Consider the following 21,826-nt stretch of genomic DNA (forward strand, 5'->3'; position numbering starts at 1 on the left):
TTTTATTTTATTTTATTTTATTTTATTTTATTTTATTTTATTTTATTTTAATTTTACTTTATTTTGTTTTTTATTGAAGTAAAATTGGCATATAATATCCTATTAGTTTCAGGTATACATATAGTGATTCAGTATTTTTATACATTCTGAAATGATCCCAAATTAGTCTAGTTACCATCTGTCACGATACAAAGTTATTACAGTGTTATTAACTATATTCCATTCCCAGTGATGCAAATTACATCCCCATGGCTTATTTATTTTATAACTGGAAGTTTGTATATCTTAATACCCTTCACCTATTTTGCCTACCCCTCCCCCCCATCCCTCCTCTCTGGCAGCCACCAGTTTGTTTCCTGTAGCTATGAGTCTGTTTCTGTTTTGTTTATTCATTCATTTTATCTTTTAGAGATCACATATAAGTGAAACCATGTGGTATTTGTCTTTCTTTATTTCTTTGTTTCTTTTTGTTTTTTTGAGAAAGAGAGAGAGGGAGAGGGGCAGAGAGAAAGACAGAATCTTAAGCAGGCTTCATGTTTGGTGCAGAGCTCTACTCAGGACTCAATACCATGACCCTGGGATCATGACCTGAGCCAAAATCAAGAGTCAGACGCTAAACTGCTTGAGCCACCCAGGCACCCCATGCCCCAAGATTTCATTATTTTTTATGGCTGAGTAATATTCCATTACACACACACACACACACACACACACACACACACACACACCTTTCTCCATCTATCAGTGGACACTTAGGTTGCTTCTGTATCTTGGCTGTTATAAATAATGTTTCAATGAATATGGACTTGCCTATATCTCTTTGAAAATGTGAATAAATTTTTTTATTTCTTTGGATACTCAGAAGTGGAATTGCTGGGTTGTATTATAGTTCTATTTTTAATTTTTGAGGAAATTAAACCTCCTTACTGTTTTCCATAGTGGCTGCACCAGTCTACATTCCCACCAGCAGTGAGTGAGGATTTCCTTTTCTCCACATCCTCACCAGCACTTGTTATTTTTTGTCTGTTTTGGTAATAGCCAATCTGATCTGTGTGAGATGATATCTGATGTGGTTTGCATTTGCATTTCTCTGATAATTAGTGATGTTGAGCACATTTCCATGTGACAGTTGTCCACCTGTATGTCTTCTTTGGAAAAATGTCTATTTAAGTCCTCTGCCCATTAATTTTTTTTTTTTTGATATGGGACAAGAATATAGACCATAGAAGTGTAGGTCTATTTCTGGGGTTTCTATTCTATTCCATTGATGTATATCTGTCTGATTCCATTGATGTATATCTGTTTTGTGCCAGTACATAGCTTTGATTACTATAGCTTTGTACTATAGCTTTGAAATCAAAGACTGTGATAACCTCCAGCTTTGTTTTTCTTTTTCAAGATTGCTTTGGCTATTTTGGGTCTTTTTTGGTTCCATACTAATTTTAGGATTCTCTGTTCTAGTTCTGTGAAAAATGCCATTGGTATTTTGATGGGGATTGCATTGAATCTATAGTTTACTTTGGGTAGTATGGACATTTTTAACAACATTAATTCTTCCAGATCATGAGCACAGTGTATCTTTTCATTTATTTGTGTCATCTTAAATTTCTTTCATCAATGTCTTACAGTTTTCAGGTACGGGTCTTTTAATTCCTTATTTAAATTTATTCCTAGGTCTTTTATTCTGTTTGATGCAGTTGTAGATGGGATTTTCTTAATTTCTCTTTCTGGTAGCTCATTATTAGTGTATAGAAATGCAACCGATTTCTGTATGGTAAGTTTGTGTCCTCTGAGTTTACATATTTCATTTGTTAGCTTAAGAGTTTTTGGTGGAATTTTTAAGGTTTTCTATATATAGTATCATGTCGTTTGCAAATAGTGACAGTTTTACTTCTTTCTTTCCAATACAGATGTCTTTATTTCTTTTTCTTGCCTAATTGCTATGTCCAGGACTTCTAATACATTGTTGAATAAAAGTAATTAGACTGGGCATACTTATTCCTGATCTTAGAGGAAAAGCTTTCATTTTTTTCATTGTTGAGTATGATTTGGCTGTGGGTTTGTCATAAATGCTCTATCATGTGGAGGTACATATTTTTTTTAAATTTTTTTTTAACGTTTATTTATTTTTGAGACGGAGAGAGAGACAGAACATGAATGGGGGAGGGACAGAGAGAGAGGGAGACACAGAATTGGAAGCAGGCTCCAGGCTCTGAGCCATCAGCTCAGAGCCCGACACGGGGCTCAAACTCACGGACAGTGAGATCGTGACCTGAGCTGAAGTCGGACGCTTAAACGACTGAGCCACCCAGGCGCCCCTATGTGGAGGTACATATTTTCTATACCAACTTTGTTGAGAGTTTGCTTATAATAGGTACACTTTTAAATCATCTCTAATTAAGCACTACAAGTTTTGAGGACTTGGAGCTTCTCTTATCTTTAGGTATACCCCTCTATACTTTACGGTATTCCTTACCCATACTAGGTGCCTGGTGGATATTTTGCTACTGTCTGTTTCTCCAGTCAGATAGTGAGGCTCTAAGAGGAGGGATCTCTGCTTATTTTTGCTCATCAGAAGCCTGAGATCAACAAATATTTTTGGATGAATGAATTACTTTAGGATTTTTGTTCTCTCTTGCAGAAGAATGCATAGGAGGCATGAATAAGTTTCTTCTAGTAAGTCAGGAAGGGAAGTGATGAGTGAAGAGCAAACATAACTCCAGAGAATAATCTGAAATTAGCTTTGATTTTGCCACCATATGATCCTACCATATTCATTTTATATTACTTGGTCCTCATTAGCTCAGAACATACAACCAGCTTTTAAATTAAAGGAAACCCATTTAAGAATTTTAGACTTGGGACACCTGGCTTGCTCAGTCAGAAGAGCACACGACTCTTGATCTCAGGGTTGTGAGTTTGAGCCCTGCATTGTGTGTAGAGATTACTTAAATAAATAAAAGTTAAAAAGCACTGCAGACTTAATGTAGGAAAATTTCTGATTTGAACCTTCCCCATCAATGTTTTAGGTTTTTAAAACATATCAAATCCATAAATGAACTCGTGCTAACTCAGTCTGAAGCTACCATTTATATGTATTGGATCTTTGGCTGTTTACCTGCCGAAGTGTAAAATTAATTTCCTGGCTTTTAACATATGTCATTACAGACTTTGTCAATGTTTGAAGTGTAAAATCACATTCTGCAGCTCTAAAAGTGATTTGCAAAAAAAAAAAAAAAAGGCCCTTAGTACTCAATTATAGAGGAATATTGAATTATTCTATATTGATTAATGAAGTACTAAGTTGCAACTAAATAGCTTATGAGAATTATATATCAATAAGGAACAATATTTATGATATAATGTTAATTATAAAAAAAATTATATTATGTAGTGATTGCAGCCAGGTACAATTATGTATTACTATGAACTGGAGTGATCAACCATCCTGGTTTGCCTCTGACTATTTAGGTTTTAGCACTGAAAGTTCTGCATCTCAGGAAATCCCTCAGTCCCAGACAGACTGGGATGGTCAGTCACCCTCTTAGGAACAAATTGCCAAAGGGATAATTGGAGAGAAAAGTCATAGCAATGATTTTCATTCTTCTTTAACAATAGACATTAATGGTGTCTCAAAAGGAGTTATGTGAGGTTAGTACAAACTGATTATGATTTGAGATCATAAAAATGAATAAAATAACTAATATAACATTACGTTAATTATACTTGAACAAAAATACATATATATAATAAAATTTATTTTTTTAAACCTTTTTCTTTATATATTTATTTGAGAGACAGAGACAGCATGAGTGGAGAGGGGCAGAGAGAGAGGGAAAGAGAGAATCCCAAGCAGGCTCCATGCTGCTTGCGCAGGGCCCGATGAGGGTCTCAAACTCACAAAACCAAGAGTTGGACGCTTAAGTGACTGAGCCACCCAGGCGCCCCAAGAAAATAAAATAAAATTGTTAAAGACACAATGGTTTTGGAGAGGGATCCTCACATATATTTCAGAAATGGAGAAAATAAGATAGAAGACAGAGCTTATCTTCTTTGAAGATTTTCTCATTAGTTTTTTCCTTGGTCTGCCATTGCTCTCTTCCCTTTCCACTAGTTCAGGCACATTCCGGAGTGCTCAGTGTGAGAAATCAGTTATTCGATTATTAAATCTTCTGTGAAAACTTTCCTTGGGAATGCATGTGTGTAAGAATACACTGACACCCGAGGGCACCTGGGTGGCTCAGTCCATTGAGCGTTGGACTTTGGCTCGGGTCATGATCTCACAGTTTGTGAGTTTGAGCCCCACATTGGGCTTGCTGCTGTCAGCACAGAGCCTGCTTCGGATCCTCTGTCCCCCTCTCTCTGTCTGTCCCTCCCGCACCCACATTCTCTTTCTCTCTCAAAAATAAAAATAAATATTAAAAAAAAAAAAAGAATACACTGATATACATAGCTGATGTCGTGACATCCCGCAGTTCAAACCCGTGTTGGGATTATGTGAATATAAACTTAAGGCTATAGGAGCCTCCCTTGTGGTCTGACGTTACAAGAATAGAGAAGACTGGGAAAACACTGTGTTGGAATCATCTGTTTCAGACAAGAACACAAATAGAGTTTTATTTATTTAAGGCTGATTTTCAGGACTTTACATATAGAGATGTTTCATCTCTTTTTTTTTTTTTTTTTTTTTCTAAGCACAGGAAAGATCTTCTCTCGGTGGTCCCTAACAAAGTAGAAATATCACAAGGCATGGAAATTGCTTTGACTGTTGACCTGCCAGAATCTCGCAGGGTTTATCCTATAGAAAATGCCCAAATGTAATTGATAGATTATAAACATTCTTCCTATGTAAGGTACTAGTATCTCTGAATATGAACAGGAATTGAGAAGTAGGGTAGCGATTGCCTGAGATTTGGCATTGTAACTAATTACATTATTTTCAAACATGATCTTTTTTGAGAACGTCCATAGTACTTAGTGTCTGCATTATGTAACCTAACAACCAAGTACATATTAATGATGTGAGTAGTTTTCCAAATGTTGTGAATGTCTGTGTTTTTTTATCCCTGAGAAGCAAAACTTGATTTCTGACTCTTCTGTGTCTCTCCGAACACCTATTTTATGCTGATCAGAGAGTAGGTGCTTATTAAAACCTGTTGACTTTGCTCAGGTGGTTTATACAGGCTGTTTGGTTATTTAAAACATTTTAGGATTAGAGTAGGAAGATACGGGTACAAAAGAAGGCTCTCAAAATTGCTAGCTGTGACCATTAGCAAATTACCTTTACTTATTTTTAAGTTACTTAGCCTCTTTGAATCATTTGTAAAATATGGATAGGGATTTTTTTTTCTTGATGATGGAAGATCAAATGTAATTATTTCATAAACTACTCTGTGAAATGGAAATTACAAATACAACCGTTGATTATCATTTAAGATGTGGGTACTCATTATGGCATCTTCTTTGATTCTTTCTTCTCTTGCCTAAAGGCTGAAAGTAGGTAGACAGTGCAACCAAGAGCCTAGAGCAGGAGTTAGGGAAAGTTAAGACAGATACAGACATGCCCATTTATAAGCTGCGCTGTTTGTATGAAGAAAGAGCTGGGTGTTGGCCACTAAGAAGTTCCCTGGTGGGGTGTAGGCACTCTAAGAGTGTACCACAGTGTCAGCCCCGGAGAAAGATAGCTGGACTAGTTCCTTATCTCACCTCCCTACCATTACTTTTTACTCTCTTTAGGACAGTGGTGCACAAGGGACTCCACAACATACGTAGATGTGGAACGAATTAAAGGAAGTGTAGGGATGGCCTGCACAGTGGTTTATCTTTTTCATCAGGGGCAGAGTCTCTCTGTTGCAGAGGGACGAGGTGGAACCTCTACTCCGACCGCTACTGCAAAGCCTCGCCCGGGAAGGAGGCCGGTGAGCACTGCCGAGGTGCAGCCCTTGCTCTGCCTTGTTTGAATTTCAGTAAGCTGCCCCAGACAGGAAACGTGCCGACATAGTCGCCTGCCATGGCTGGATTCTCTGCGTGAGAGAGCGAGCGCGCGCGAGCGAGTGCCAGTGAGCTGTGGTCACTCCGTGCGAAGGCCAGAGAGACATGTGGAGGGTGCCTGCAGAGGGCCTCAGGAAATGAGGGTGAATACGTCTCTTGGAAGCTGTGAACACTAATGCCTAAGAAAAGGAAACAGAAGACAGAAAAAGAATAGTTTAAGGAATGCTATCGTTTTCTATCGGTGAAGGTTCCTGGTCTTGAGGAGGTTCCGGAAAGTTCATTTCCGTTTCCTCCTCCTCTTCTTGGACTGGAATGATTTCAATGTCTTCTTCATTCTTTGGTTGGGAAGATACTTCAGTCAGCTCGACCGCTTCTTCTGTTATTTCAACTAGCTGTTCTTTTTTTTCTTCGGCAGCTAGCAGGACAACTACATCCTGGAATACAAAATTAAACAAGCGTTTCTAGACCTTTACTTTTGGTGCATTTGTCAGCAGTGTCTGTGAATGTCTATCAAAGACCTCCTGTTTTCTGTGCCGTTTATGCTTTTTCCTATATGCCTCCAGATACCAGGACTGATTTCCCACGTGCCCAGATCCTCACCAAATCACCCATCAAAGCTCATCTGCAAGATCAGCAGATATTTGCCACTTTGCCTGGAATGATCACACGGTATTTTGGGAAAGAACGCTGCAGTAATGGGCGAATTTAGATTCGAGTTTTGATTTGCCTTTTATTGCCTGTAACCTTGGGAAGGTAATTTTCTCTCTAGTCCTGTTTTTCTCATCTGCAAAATGAAGGACTTGTGACAGTCTCTCGGTTGTATCGTGAATCTAACATTCTGTGGTTCTGAAGCAGTTGATGCAGCTCTGTCACGGGGATATTCGTATCTCCCAATTGTGGAGCCTCTTTGACCCATAGTTTTGGAAGTGGGATCTGATGAAAGGGTGGCGGTGGGGCGGGGTGGGGAGGGGAATGCTGGGAAATGAAGTGGACGATCTGTCTGGCTTCCGCACGTTACATGTGGGATCACGAAATCAAGATGGACGCCTGGAGCGGGGCAGAGCTGAAGGCTTGTGAGCACACGTACTGCAGGGCTGTATCCTCTGTCTAACCTTTAGACTGGCTTCAAATTTCAAGACACTTTTTCCTCATTATTGGTATTCTCTGCTTTCCAGAAATCTGCCTAGACCATTTTTCATGAAGCTCCTAGTCTCAAAGTTACGTCAGATTACGTTCTCCAGAAATGAGTTTTTGTAGACGTGATTTCCTAGAGGGGCTTAGTGGACAGGATGACTACTACTCACAGCTTTAGGTTTGGAGCACAGTTTTTTCCATTCATTCTCAACAATGCCAGCTGTCACAAGTTTCTGGAATAAGGTAAAGACCACCATCACGGCAAAAATGCTCTGAGGAACGACAGAAAAAGTGAAGGCAAGAATGTGATAACAGCTTAAAGAATATGGTTGGTACTCAGTAAATGACTCTTGGCTACAATTAAATGACTAAAAGATCAGTTCTGTAGAAGATGGGTTCTTTAGAAGATGAATTCTATAGGTGAGTAATGACCAACTGTAAACACTACTAGTTATCTTCATAACCCCGACCCTTAGCACAGCTGCCTTCACAGACGGTTAATGCATGTTGCTGATAGGAAATAAGGCAGCAGCAATTAGTTGAAGAATCAATTCTATGTAGGAAAAATTAATCAGTGACTCCCAAATTAAGTTGTATCCAGCTTTAGGTGTTATGGTATCACAACCAAGGAAACCTGTCTATACTCGGGAGATGCATTTTCCCCTTCAGAGTCTCCACTAAAAACTCACTGAGGCAAAAGGTGTTCATAAAGCTTAGGTGCTTCTTCAATGTTCACCTTAATCGTGCTAATAAATGTTAACCGATACTAATATAAAAATGTTAAACAAACACATAGCACCTTCTGTGTACCAGTTCTAAATGTTTTTGTATATGTTAACTTACTGCTCAAAACAGCCCTGTGAGGTAAGTACTGGTACTTTCCCCATTTTACAGTTGAAGAAACTGAGGCAGAATGTGGTTAAAATTCTTGCCCCAAAGCCAGATAGGCAGTAAGTAGCAGATGTAGCCAGTCTGGATCCAGAGTTGGCACTCGTAATAAAAATGCCAGACTTCTTTCCTGAGAAGAAGTCCAGTCTCACACTTACCAAGAAAACAGATCGTATGCTGTCACAATATTTTATAGACAGAGAGTTTTTCTCAGAGGGCTTACTCTCTGGTTGACAGGTGTGGATGTCAATATATGGCTTGGGACTTTTAAGAAGATTCAGATTCTCCATTTTAAAAAAATGGGAAATTGCAATATTAAATATGTCCATGATCAAAAGAATCATTCCAGAAATAGCAGCAAAGAGGCTCAGTGAGTTCATTATCATTTTCCCTTTGACCTGAAATGGAGACATAAAGACATGTTAATGGGGTTTGATTTCATTTGGAGAATACCAGGTAGGAAGGAATTCCAGATCCCATTCCTCCCATTCATAAAGGCACTGCACCCAAATCATCCTAAGCCACACTTCTCTCAGTGGTTTTTAATGTCCTTGTCACCGTAAAATGAAAACTTTCATCTCTCATTCCTGTTCCTTCCTCAGTCTTCCTCATCTCATTTTACCCTGTCACATCCAATCAGTTTATCAAGAGAAAATTTTAGGAATACTCCTAAATTCTTCTATTTTGCATCCTTGCAGTTCCTTTCACTGCCCCTACCACCACGCTGGTGGCATTCGGCAAATACTGGCTAAGTGAAGATAAATAGTCTTCAGCTTATATATGTCTGCATTAGAAGGTAGAGGGAAGAAAGGGAAGGAGGTTCTTGCATCACCATGAAGTGGGTGTAGGGAGGGAAAGCGCAGAGAGAGCCCTCTGGGTCTCTACCATCAAGTGGAAACTAACAGTAGCAAGAACACCACCACCTACTCCCTATTGACATGGGTTGCAATCAGCCTCAGTCTACCATCTTCCAAAACATAATTAGGTCCGATGCCTCGGGGTAGCACCGGTGAAGGGTGTCAGAATGAGTTCTCCCTGCAGGGATGATAGAAGGTCAAACCAGGAGAATATAAGTGACAGGTACCATAATAGTATGGGATTATTGATGGTTATTTTAAGACCTATATAGTTCATCCCTGGCTGTAGGACCTACAGATTGCAAGTCAGTAGGACTTGCTGTATCTGGAGAATAAAAACAACTTGATCTTCCTAAATATTTTTTTTTCTTCAAAAACTGAATTTAGCAGACCATCTCTTGAGAGGAGCCATTTCAATCCACTCCATCCGTCACTGGCTTTGGAAGTGCCACAAGTCAGCAATAGCTTATTAGTAAGTATAAAAAACTTGGGGGAGGAAACTTGCTGGTAAGCTCATGACCTGGGAGTAAGTGTGTTGGGAGGGTTATAGGACAAGACCCTCTGTAGCTCCTTATATAGCCCCTGAAGCACCTGCGTGTATGTTACTCCATGACATACTCATGACCATATGGTAGCATTATTTTATAGAGGTACGGAGGGGCCAACTGACTTGCTCAAAGTTAACGAGGATTGAGTTAATCACGGTATTGATTAGAGTTTTCCTAAAGGGTGGTCTGAGAGAAAGTACACGGCTTTCAAAGAGACCTGTTAGTCTCACACATTTAACATTCATAAGACCATAAGCATGTGGCTGTTCTTTGGTCTGCCTTTAATTCTGTTTCCGCGGACGTAATTCAGGTAGGCCTCATTTCCAAGTTTTTCATGAATAAAATCACAACAGCTTTCTAGAGAATCTTTTGCCTTTTGGGGTTGAGAGAGAACTCAGTGCTACTGTGATTCCAAAGGTGTGTAAGCGTTTTTGTTTTCAACTGAGAAAGTAGGCATTTCTCGGATGCGTGGGGAAGAAGGACATACGATTACTTGCCAAACTTTTCCTGGGGTTTTTCTCCGCTGCTACCAGGAGTGATCCAGAAATGATATACTGTGAAAAGAGAGGTGGTGGGTGGGGAAGGTATGGGATAGATGGGAGAGGAGGCAGACAGGGAGGGAGGCAGAGAGGGAGATGGCTTTTAACGTGGAGAACTGGTTGTTAAAAAGCTATCCACATTTCCAACCACTTTCACCAAACTGTCCAGCCATTTTTGCAGTATTCACTCATTTTTCAGCAGTCATAGTTCTCCTTTTTGCATGCTCAGCTATATTCAGCTGATGCCTTTTATGCAACTAACTGGGGAGCTGCGACCAGGAATATAGTAAGACCAGAGGCAGAACACAAGTTTTTGTGCCAACGAATACTACTAACACTGTGAATTTAAAAGCTTTATTTTTAGTTTCTCTCTTTTCTAAGTTTGTGGAATTTCTCTTTGGAGTTCACAGTGATTTCACTGATTGTGATGCCAGGGAAGAATGAATCAAGGTGGCCTGAGTGCCACGGGCACACGCCATTAAAACGTTTGCTGCTACAGGAATTGATGGTGATCATTTCCCATCTTCCTTGTTCAAGCTATGAAATGGAGGGGACGCTTGCTCTCATCCATCTCTCTTTGTTTTGAACATCTCAGTCCTGGGCGTATCTTTCTGGTAGTAACTGTGAAAGTCTAATGGGGATATAAACATGACTCCTCTGTACCACACCCAGACACGGTTAGAAAACATGTACATGAAACAGTCATGAGGATTGCTCATGACAGATTGCTGCTCTGCTGGTCAGCCAGAGGAGATTCGTTTGCGATGGGACTGATATCACCACCTGAGATAGTAGCTAAAGAGAATTGTAGGAAGAAGGAATAGGTGGGAGGAAATGGGATGCGCCTGCTCCTTCCTGCTTCTGGAAACACCCCGCCGCACAGTCCAAATGTTTAGTGCCCTTCTCACCCCTCTCCACATTGACTTTGGAGAGTCCTGCTTTGAGCGGTCTTCCTTCCCTGTGTAGATCCATGCAGGGCACCTCTTTCTGAATGTACATGAAGTGTGACCACTGACTCAGGGAGATTCATACTCGGTTCCGTCAACCTCTCCTTCCACTAAATTACTGTCACCTCATAACCTATTTCCCAGCCACATACTTGCCTCATCACAGAAATAATCTAGCATGCTATTGTGGAGCTTTTAAACCTTTTTGTCTGCATCACTGCCCAAAGGGCTGTTAGTTGTTACTCACCATAATACCTCCCCAGAGAGGGTACCACACAGTCATACAGATGGGTGCATAGACCTCCATGTGGATCATCAGGAGGCCACCTAGGGCCATGTGGAAGAGCCCGTTCATAATCTGGACAGCCTGGAGAGAGAATTAGGGGTCTGATGAGGAACTCAAGTCATCATCAAGTCAGAAAGCAAAGGCTGGAAGCCCTGATTCCGGACTCGGGGCTGTGTAAAACGCCTAAAGGAAGTGGGGAAGGTGCCAAGATCTTTGTCTTGTTGCGATCCGCTTTCCTCACCACCTGGGGCATTTCCAAGGCAGATATGTCTGGGATGCTGGTGACAAACTGGGATGGGAGACCCCTAAATATGCAGACCGCAAAATCAAAAGGAGACATAAGATCACCGTGACAACTTCTCTGTACATCCCTGATTTGGCACGCTGTGTCCGACATAAAGGACACCTCACGTTGGATTGCATCCTGTACCTGGCCTATAGCCTCTGCTTGTCTAGGCCAGAGAGTCTCGCCGATATGGAACGGAGCACAGTTGACTTACCCCCAGTGGCTTAGATTCCTTCATGAAGAAGTTTTGTGTAGGGCCCACCACCGAAGGCATCTTTTTGGGAATTATTTTTTGAACAGGATTCATGGCAGTCGGACCTTTCATAGCATCTGCTGGGAGAGTTCCACTCATTGAATTTCTGGGTGTCGCCATTTCACCCTCAGAACTCCTAAAAATAAATAATAAAACGGGGGAGAGAGAGAATAGGATTTTCAGCGGTCTTCTGTCTCATGCATTGGCATACTTTTCCCTTTATTCTCTCCGTGAGTGTCGTTGAGGATAGACATGGACTTTTCCCAGTGGCTTTGGGTCTGAGGCAAAGCCTACTACTATGTTCTAGCATCTCAGGCAAGGACATAGGGCCCCTGGAAATCCTGCCGGTATTCTTGACAACAATGTTTGGGGCATACTTTATCATGGAAGAGAACACCATGCTCATGTGTCCACATGTCCTGTTTGTTTCTCATCCCTGAATGCTTTTCTTACGCTCTCATATTGGACAGTGTATTTTGTATTGACTTTTCCTTGTCCTTTTGCTTCTCTGCCTTTGTCCATTGTGATGGGCCAGAGGCATCATGAGAGATAAGTGTCTGACTTCGGCTCAGGTCATGATCTCGCAGTTCATGAGTTCGAGCCCCTCTCTGCCCCTCCCCCACTCGTGCTCTGTCTCTGTCTCTCTCTCTTTAACATTAAATTTAACATAACATTAAATTTAAAACATTTTAAAACATTAAATTTAACATAATGTCTCTTTAACATTAAAAGTGTTAGAGAGAGAGGGAGAGTCAGATGAGGACCGTCCTTAGTCAGCAGAGGCCGATTCTAGTCTTCCTTTACCACCAACTCTGCAACCTTGAGGAATCACTTTAAGGAGGTTCTCAGAGGTTGTATGTAAGACTGGCCTCCTGACACGGGTTGCCTAGGTTTAAATCAAATTCTATTTGCGGTGAAACTACAGGAAAATTCTTTAAACTCTGGGCCTTCTGCTTTTCAGCTGTAAGATGGGAATAATAATTCTTGTCTTATGGTATAGGGTTTCTGTAAGACTCAAATGGACTGATGAGCTGTGTGTGGCTGGTGTCTTCATTTAGGTATATCTCAAATGTCAGCCTCTCAGAAAAGCCTTCCCCAAACCCTCGGTCCACAGCGCAGTCTTTTTCACAGCACCCGTTTTATTTGTGTACGTGGCCCATATCACTGCAGGGAATTACCTTGATTATCTGCTTGCTTGTTTACGGTCAGTCTCTTCCCACTAGAATATAAATCCCTTCAAAGCAGAGACTTTATCTGTCTTGTTCAGTATCTAAATGGTACCTGGATCGAATAGTTTCTTAATATTACTGAGGAAATAAATGTATGTAAAGCACCCATGTCTGAATAATTATTGCCTGTTTTTGTCGCTATTCTTGTTTTTACTATCATTACCTCAGTAGGCATTAGTTTCTATATTTTTCCCCGTTGGAAAAATGAGAACAACGTCCCTGTCACAGACGTGTTGTGAGAAAGAAGTTCAGACGTGAAAATGCCTCCTACATGGGGAGAAAGGAGCAAGTGCTGTTTGTTCCTAGAATTCATGCTTTATTCATTTCTGAAGTTAGATGGTGATTATTACCGAGACCCTTTCCAGCTCTCATGTTTTAAGACTGCCCAGTTTTCTTCATCTTGTGCTTCGTCTTGGAATTTATGTTTGTGTCAGCTACTTTCGTGAATTCTATCGGGTCTTTCCTGGGCCCTGGAACTCTCCTTAGAGATGCACCTTTGGTCTCGTCCTTGTTGGCTGTCAGTCACGTAAGGAGCCTTGGAGACAAAGACTGTCTGTCCAGCTTGCTTATCGTACTGAAGTCACACCAAGCCCGGCACTGTGGTATAGGACAGGTCCTTGGGAGTCACCCAGGCCTTACGTTTGCACCCAGTGTGTGGTTACAAAGAGATTTCGCATCCTCAGTTCATTGAAGCCTCACAGAGTAGACAAGGGATGAACTGTTGCTTTCATTTTGTAGAAAAGGTGGTAAAGGCACAGAATAGTTAGTCCCTTGTTCCCAGTTACATGACTACCGGAGATCGAAAGTGAGGGCTTGGACCTCTCCAACGAGGCATCTATGACTGCTTTGTCTGCGTGCAGACCAGGGGTCAGCCTTTCACTTATGAACCTCTCCCTACTTCAGGTGGATGTGCTGTTTGGATGACTACTATAAAGCAATTGAAAACAGACTCCCTGTCAGGAGGACAGAGGAGACTTCGGCTGGGTGCTCTGCACTTGATTTCACCCCACCTGCCGATTACCAGATGTCATGCGGTCTTGGAGGTCTCGGTGCTTTGCACCACAAACCACACCCAACAAGATGACTGACAAAAAAGGAGTGTACCAAGGTAGGCCTCTAAGGAGCCTCCAGATTGATTCTGGCCAGCAGGCAGAACTTTGGGAGCTGGTCAGAAGCTCAGAAACCATTGTGGCCATTTGATAAATGAGGAAACTGTGGCCCAGGGATGGGCCGCGCCTCGTCACAGACCTTGCACCTGGTGACAGAGCCGACCAGAAGGCAGTCACCGCGGCTCTGAGGCCGGTGCTCTCTCTGCGGCCCCACAGCCAGACCATGTCGTGTAGTTGTTTATGGAGCATCCTCTATGTGCCGGGGTTACCGCACATCTAGTTCCAGGTCGCCCAACACCTGTCTTACCCAGAAGGCATCTTGTCTTTTTTTGCAGGTGTGGAAATGCAGGTGCAGAGGGGTTGGTTCGTTTCCCCATTTGTAGGAAGGGAATGGGCTGGGAGTCACCACATTCCTCTCCAGGGGGCTCATTTTAGCGAGGACAACTTAAAGAGCAAAGGTCATCAATTATCTGGACAGAAGGAAATGATGGGACTAGTGTGGTTTGAATTTCTCCTTATTTTTCAGCTGCCTGAGGCTGTGTCACTGTTACTGGTGAGATAAACCTCTTAACGTAAGCAAGTTCTGCCGCGGCTGTATCTGTAATGGCTAATGGCAGTAATGACCACTGGGGGGAAATATTTTATTTCACTGGTAAAAGTGTGCCTGGGTGGCTCAGTCGGTTAAGCGTCTGACTTCAGCTCAGGTCATCATCTCACAGTTCGTGAGTTCAAGCCCCTCATCGGGTTCTCTGCCGTCAGTGTGGAGCCTGCTGCGGAACCTCTGTCTTTCCCCCCTTCGCTCTCTGCCCTTCTCCCATTTGTACTCTCTGTCTCTCCCAAAATAAATAAATAAACTTAAAAAAATGATGTCTCATTATGGCAACTGTACTCCTCTGAAGGCTTCAACACATATTACTGTAAAATAGTTTATAAACACAAACATACCCATCATTTTGTATGGAAATAAGCTTTCTAAAATATGTACATATTTCAATGCCAGGGCATTGTCGACCAGGAACTGAAAATTTTCATTGTATGGGAATACGTAAAATTAGACCACATACTCCCAAGGATATTGTAGATTCCCGCAGCTTTGCCCTGTGCTTGTTTCTTAATTGTTCACGGTGCTTTAAAACTGTGCCCGGCACACAGCTCTGCTCAAAGCCCGGTTCGTACATCCGCAGGGGTGACTGAGCACATTGGCCAAAATGTGGTAACAGCAGGATTTTGTGCTCACTAAACTATATCACCCTCAGGGCTCGGTTTATCTGACACTGCCTCACTCTATTACAGCGACTTCTGCAAATCTCTTCTGGTTTTTCAAATGCACCACTGTTTCTGGGTGCATCCACTGCAGGACAGTCTCACAGCCTGTATGGGTTTGGGTTTGAATAATGACTGTTTAGGTCCAGTAATTACATCACTTAATGAGAAGTTCAAAGCTGCCTAGCTTTCGTTACCTCCACTTCCTCCCCTGCCACTCAAAATAGTTCTGTGTTTCTGCCCTTTCTGGTCCTGTGCGCTGAGCTCTGAGGAGGAATGTTCTTGCTTCCATTCCCTCTGCCTGGGCTCCTCACCCCCTCTCCAGCCCCCCTCCTTCCTCCAGGATGGCAGCCCCTCAGGGCAAGCGGGTCTTGTGTCTTCAGTCCGTGTGCACTCGCGTGCCACAGAAAGTGCTAGTCCCAGCTCTGGGGCCTGCCACGTCTGTGACCTCGCTGCTCAAAGTACTGTCTGAGAACGTGGGAGAATTTGCAATTTATAATGTAGTAAACTCTCAGAGGATAACTGTGTCTTTTGGAGGACTGAGATGTACCGCAGCGTCCCCATTCCCAAAGCCCCTTCCTTTCATCCAGCAGCCACTGCCCAGGCCCCCCTCTGTCATCCCCGGCGTCTTCAGAGCCCTTCCACTCTGTCCCTCCACTTCTTCCCCACCCGTCCCCTCTGGGGGCCTCGCAGCAGGTGGGCAGAGCCGCTGGGCTGAGGCCGCTTTGTGCAAGGACTGCCCTGCAGAGTCAGCGGCCTTTCCTCAGGCGTGAGCACTCAGATGGCTTTATTTCTGTCCCCCTGGCACCCAGGTTCCAAGAGCTGGAGCCGCGGTTCTCTCCAGCCCCTTCACCTCCACGCCCAGTCAGGGCCCAGGTCCTGCTGCTTCTTCCTCTGTAAGGTGTCTTCTCTTGCATGCGGACCATTTTCTACCTCCAGTGTCACCCCCTGAGTTTCTCATTTCCTCCGCTGGTTGAGCACAAAAATCGTACTCTTCTGCCTTCAGTCTTGCTCTCGTCTAATCCATCCTCCACAGGGGCGGCTAGAGCAGGCCCTGAATCACTGCTTTAAGTCCTGCTTGACCTGAGCTTCAGCTCTTTGTCTAGTCTGTCTTGGCCTCCTGGGAAAACCTGCGCCGGCCCCCCCCCCCCCACCCCATGGCCTTCACGGAACATCTCGGCGTCCCATTCGGAAGCCACACCGCACCGCTCCCCGCTGGACCGCTGGTCTGGAGGTCTCTTCCTCTCTCTTCCCTCTCCGCTTTGAAATGCTCCCCTCCTGCCCCCTTCGCGGTCTCCCCATTAGACATTCACATCCTTGGGACTGTTCCCGGCACGGACTCCTTCAAAGGCCCCAGCTCTCTGTATCCCTTACTTATCCTCAGCTGTTTTCTCCTCTAACTGGGGGTATGTTCCCCACGGGCTGTCCTGCTAGGGTTACGTGGAGAACCTGCTTTCCATGTACTACGGGCTCGATAGATGTTAAACGACTTCCTCAGCGAAGATTCCCACGTGAGCCCGCAGGATGTTGGACCAAAAGGTGGTCATTTCACCTCACCTGATGATCAGTGACATCAGACCATTTTGTGGAAAACAGGGAAAGGCGGTCACATTATATACTGGTTCAGGAAACAATTATGACATGGCTAAAGCTCATCTTTGTTGCCCTTCATTAGATCTTCCTCATCTGCAGTGCCCACTCTCACTGCAGGCTTCTGTGATGGATTTGAGGCGGGATCTGACGCTCCGTTTCATGTCCCCCCCCACCCACCCCGTCCTCCAGTCCCCTCCAGAACTTGTTAGCCTGCGAGGTTTAACAACATTTGGGGTATTCACATTTAGCAGCATATCTTTGGAGACCAAATCATTCAAAGCAAGAGAAATGGAAATATTTTCATTATAACCACGGCTGATTATTTTCTTCTTCAGTGCCAGGTGGTTCTAAGAACCTTAGGATTTTAGCTCATTTAATCTTATGTAAAGCAGCGAGTGTTAACCGTCCGTCACCCCCATCTTGTGGGTGAGTAAAACCAGGGATGTAGAGGTTTGGTGACTTGCCTGTATCTGTCAGAGGCCCCAGGCCTGCCCTGTGTCACTCACCTCCTGTGTACGTGGGACACCAGCAGTGGAAGTGAACCACTGTAGATACCTTATAGGCGGTGGAGCTCCGGTTGGAGCCCAGCAGATTGGTAACCACGCTCTCGTCTACGTGCTACAGTCTGCTGCTTTTGTTCAGGACACCCAGTTCACTGGCCAGCGTCTTTCTTGAGGGAGGGAGTGGTTCAGAAAGCGGGTGGGCAGCAAAGCCTGGTACCCCTCCTCAACTTGTGACACTGTCAGAAAACCCGACTGGGGAACGAGAAACTCGAGTCTCCAAAACCATCCTATGCTATACACGTCACTCCCTTTTAGTCTTTTTTTTTTTTTTTAAGTTTTTATTTATTGTGAGACAAAGAGAGTGTGCAGGAGGGGCAGAGAGAGAGAGAACCCCGAGCAGGCTCCACACTGCCAGCGCAGAGTCCAACACGGGGCTGGAGCCCACAAACCGTGAGCTCATGACCGAAGCTGAAATCAAGAGTTAGACGTTTAACCGACGGAGCCCCCCGGACACCCCCTTTTTAGTCGCTTAAACAAAGCAAACTGGTTGCTTACCTGAGTGTCTGAGGCCTTAGGTCTCAAGGCTGACTCGGATGCTGGCTGCCGAGTTCACTTCCACTGCTGGTGTCCCACGTACACAGGAGGTGAGTGACATAGGGCAGGCCTGGGGCCTCTGATAGATACCAGGTGACAGGAAATCAGTGGCTTCTGCTACCTTGGCCTTTGCCCCAATCACTTTGGTTTAATGCACACATGCCAGAGCCAAAGGATATACAAAAAAGTTTCTGCCTTACCATGAGGTTTCACTTCTCAAAAAGGATCCCAGGGGACTGCCTGGCGTACTTTACGCTCCCCTAATTAGAAGAACTTTGCAGCCCCCACCCTGTAAGCAGGTGTGGACGGTGGGTCCCCAAGGGCAAGAAGGGCTCTAGAAACTCTCTACAGATGGGCTGCTAGGACTTTTACCTTTTTACTTCACTTTTAGGAGCGAGTGGGTGGGAAGAAGTCATCCAAGCAGAGAGATTCGGGAATCAGTAAGCCCGGTTGCTCGGGAGTATTGCAGGTATCCCTCTGCAACTATTGTCCACGTTTGCCCGCACTTAGGGTCCTCGTGGGACCATGTATGTCTCGTGTGGGATTTACTAGAAATGGCCTAAAAAATATACTTTGGTATTGTAGAGCACAGACCCAGAAGCTTGAGGCAAGAGTTGCGTGTTTGGGGATACAAACTCAAGTAGCACTTTTACCTACAGACTCACTTTTCCCACCATCTTTCTGGTTCTCTTGCGTCGCCTCTCTCTTCAGTCTGGCCTGGAGCTGTGCTCGGGGTAGATCAAGTGAGGGATGGAAGAAGCCGGTGGCCAGGAAAGTGTGAACGTTTGGGAAAGGAATTTTTGCCCAAAGGTTTCGTACTCCTTGCCTCCACCTATACAACCCCTATGTTCATGCTGTTGGATTTTTTTTTTTTTTATTGCTTTTTAGTTTCCTTGTGCATCGCTTTATCTTATTAGGGAGTCAGGGCTGTAACTAAGCAATTGTTTGCCTTCATCTAGTGCTGAAAGAAGGCTGCACTCCTGCCAAATCTGAGTTAATTCCTATCTTCCCTCCATCTCTCCCTCCCTCCGTCCCTCTCTCTGTTTTCCTCCCTCTCCTCCTCCCTCCCTCCTCTCTTCTCTATTTCTCCTTCTCACTCTCTATTCTTTAAGATGGTTCAGACTGGAGGGTCATAAGCAATGGGCGGTAATCGTTCTGGAGTGGCTGGTCTGGGTGCAACATAAAAACAAACGACACCTCCCCACCACTGAAGCAGGTTGTCAGTGGAACGGGCTACCATTTGAATAGAGGACTTGCTGTCATCAGTGTCCACACGTGAAAGGCACGCAGTCACCTCCCATAAATTTCGTAGAAGGGAAGTGGGGCCATAAGCTCCACCATCCATCTCAGATTCTGGTTGTGGGTCTGAGGATCCGCTGAACTGCTTGAACAGTCGGTGCCGGGGATGATCATTAACGTGACATTGGAGTTGTGGATGATGGGGAGGCGTGAGGCTGGAGTCCAGGACGGTGGGTGGTCACTGGAGCGCACCTTCATTTCAGTGAGCATGGAAACAGGGTCCGGGCTTGCTCACGTATGGCATCAGTGAGGCTCGGACTGGGTTTGCACAACCTGAATTCCACATCCTTTTCTCGTGTCGGCCCTGTTCTGCCCACGTCTGGCTTAGAGTGTTTGCTACCCTGTTCTTGGTGGCCAGTGAGATCAGTTAGGTGGCTCTATGATAAATAAACTTGAATTTGAAGTTTGAATAAAATTGAATTTGAATAAACTTGAATTTGATTCTGCATAAACAAACAAACTTTCACTTTACCTTTGCTGGTTTGGATTGATTGACCTTTCAGTGCTTGAGTGTGTCGACATCCCCACCACAGTTTGGATTTGCCGGTAGCACTTGCTCTATAATTTTTTTTCTCTCTGTAATGTTTGAGGATATTGGGTCTGCCACCCATTTAAAATCTCTCCCCCTCTGAATTCAACCTCCTGTCATTACCTAGTGGCTTTCTTGCTTCCTGATGATGGTCTCTCTCTTAAAGTCTACACACAAGTTTATTAACTAAACTTTAATTTAGTTCAGTTTGCCTTCCTTTTATCCCCCCACCTCCTAACACTCCTACTTTTTTTTTTTTTTTTTTTAATCCTTGGGACATTTTGCCTCTCCTATGAAAACTACATTCTACAGCACAATGATATCTGTCCTTGCCTCACTCAGTCAGCCTTACTACACGTCCCTTGAAAGCAGGGCCAGTTTTTCTGATTGTTGAGAGATTGTGGTTCTGTTTTGGTTCTTTCTCCTTCTCCAGATGATTATCACAATGCTCTCTCCAGTATCAGGAGGTAATATTATGGTGTGTTCCCCAAGACAAGGTGCTGCTCAGCAAGGCATCGGGGACCCCGAATTATCTGGTGTTGGAGGGTTTCGGTTTCAGAGAATTGGTAAGGGAGAAGCAGGGTTCCTGAGAGGCGAAACTAAAGATCTTACTGCAAATAGATCTTGGTTATGACTTGGAAAATGTCACTGTTGTGTTTGTAAATCACTGATACCAAAGGAAAACGTAAATTCAAGTGCGTAAGAGCTTTGGAGTTTGTGAGGTCTTCCTTCTGATCCGAGAAACTACTTTATATTTTTAACAGGCAAATACTACTAGTTGAGCACCTACTTATATGCCAAGCACTGTCCGTATAACACCTGTAGTATTGATTCCGTTTTAGGATTGTGGAGACGAACATTCAGGAAATGAGGGAAACTGGCCCCGAGTCACATAAGTGATGAAATGTGACGTTGAGAAAGCAAGAAACCCTCAATTACAAATTTGAAAGAAATCCTGCCGTTTACGACGCGATTTTTAAGTTCTAGGCTCTGGTTAAATTAGTTCACATTTCATTTAAAGCTCACGGCGACCCCGTTAGGTAGGTATTACTGTTGCATTTTAGTCTAGGAATTCAAAGCTCACAAAGGTTAAGTAACTTGTTCAAGTCCTTAAGCTTTAAATGGCAAAACTAACACTGAGACCTGGATCTGACTTAAAAGCCCTTACCGTTAGGCGATGGTGTTCCCACCCTTAAATAGATCTCATATATCCACACATCTCAGCCTTACTCGGCTGCCGCGTAGTTTTCATCAGAACATGACTCCACTGGAAATAGATATTTTAAGTAAATAAAATGACTATTTTTCATCAGAATCTTGCTCCCCCGTCTCCTACCGTCACACATGTATGCATAGGCCTTTCTCCTTCCAGCTTATGGCAGAAACGAAAACCTGATAGTGTATTTCTTTGCATATGCTAAACGTTTTCTGCGCCAAAAGCAGCATAGGATGATGAGATTTGGAGTTTGGCGTCTTGATTCAAATCCTGGTTCTAAATCCTACTCCCTTTTGTAGTCTCAGAAAACTCAACCGCTTTGAGCTTCGGTTCTCATGCTTAAGGGGCAGGCTCCACATAGCTCCCTCAGAGGGCTGTCCTGACAGGTGGAAAGACAGAGGGAAGATCCCCAGTACTTGGCGGATAGTGTCAGCGGAAGGAAATGCAGTGTAAGGCGGCCGTCTCTGCATGCAGCCTGGGAATCTCCCGGCGTCCTTGAGGCTCTTTCAGGGGGTCTGTGACCTCAAGATCGCTTTCATAATAATACTGAGACCTTAGTTCCCCTTTCCACAAGTTTAGAGCGGTCTCTCCACAGGCCACAGAACATGAGCCATCACATCAGACGGGCTGCGAAAGCAGTTACCAGAATCCAGTTGCCTTCCATTAAGCTAGAGAGAAGCTCTGCACTGGAACCACCTGGAAATCTTTACAAATTATTGATGCCCAGCTCTCACCACATTCTTATTTGATTGCCATGGGGTG

General features: G+C 43.8%; 2 protein-coding genes across 3 annotated transcripts in view; one reads left to right on the forward strand and one right to left on the reverse strand.

Annotated features, from left to right (window-relative positions):
- LOC121043357 (membrane-spanning 4-domains subfamily A member 4A-like) overlaps positions 1-21,826 on the forward strand; it is a 168,914-nt gene that overhangs the window by 3,228 nt on the left and 143,860 nt on the right. The gene's annotated exons all lie outside the window — the stretch shown is intronic.
- On the reverse strand, positions 4,591-18,159 carry MS4A1 (membrane spanning 4-domains A1). The gene is made up of 7 exons (XM_040495017.1): positions 17,982-18,159; positions 11,691-11,865; positions 11,152-11,271; positions 9,916-9,972; positions 8,172-8,411; positions 7,296-7,397; positions 4,591-6,425 (listed from the first exon to the last, which is right to left on the reverse strand). The coding sequence occupies exons 2-7, from the start codon at positions 11,847-11,849 to the stop codon at positions 6,207-6,209; spliced, it is 897 nt and encodes a 298-aa protein (XP_040350951.1). The 5' UTR covers positions 11,850-11,865; positions 17,982-18,159; the 3' UTR covers positions 4,591-6,206.

The sequence above is a fragment of the Herpailurus yagouaroundi genome, unplaced genomic scaffold, assembly GCF_014898765.1.
Source record: "Herpailurus yagouaroundi ecotype Mexico unplaced genomic scaffold, PumYag 187, whole genome shotgun sequence".
In the NCBI taxonomy this organism is placed as follows: domain Eukaryota; kingdom Metazoa; phylum Chordata; class Mammalia; order Carnivora; family Felidae; genus Herpailurus; species Herpailurus yagouaroundi.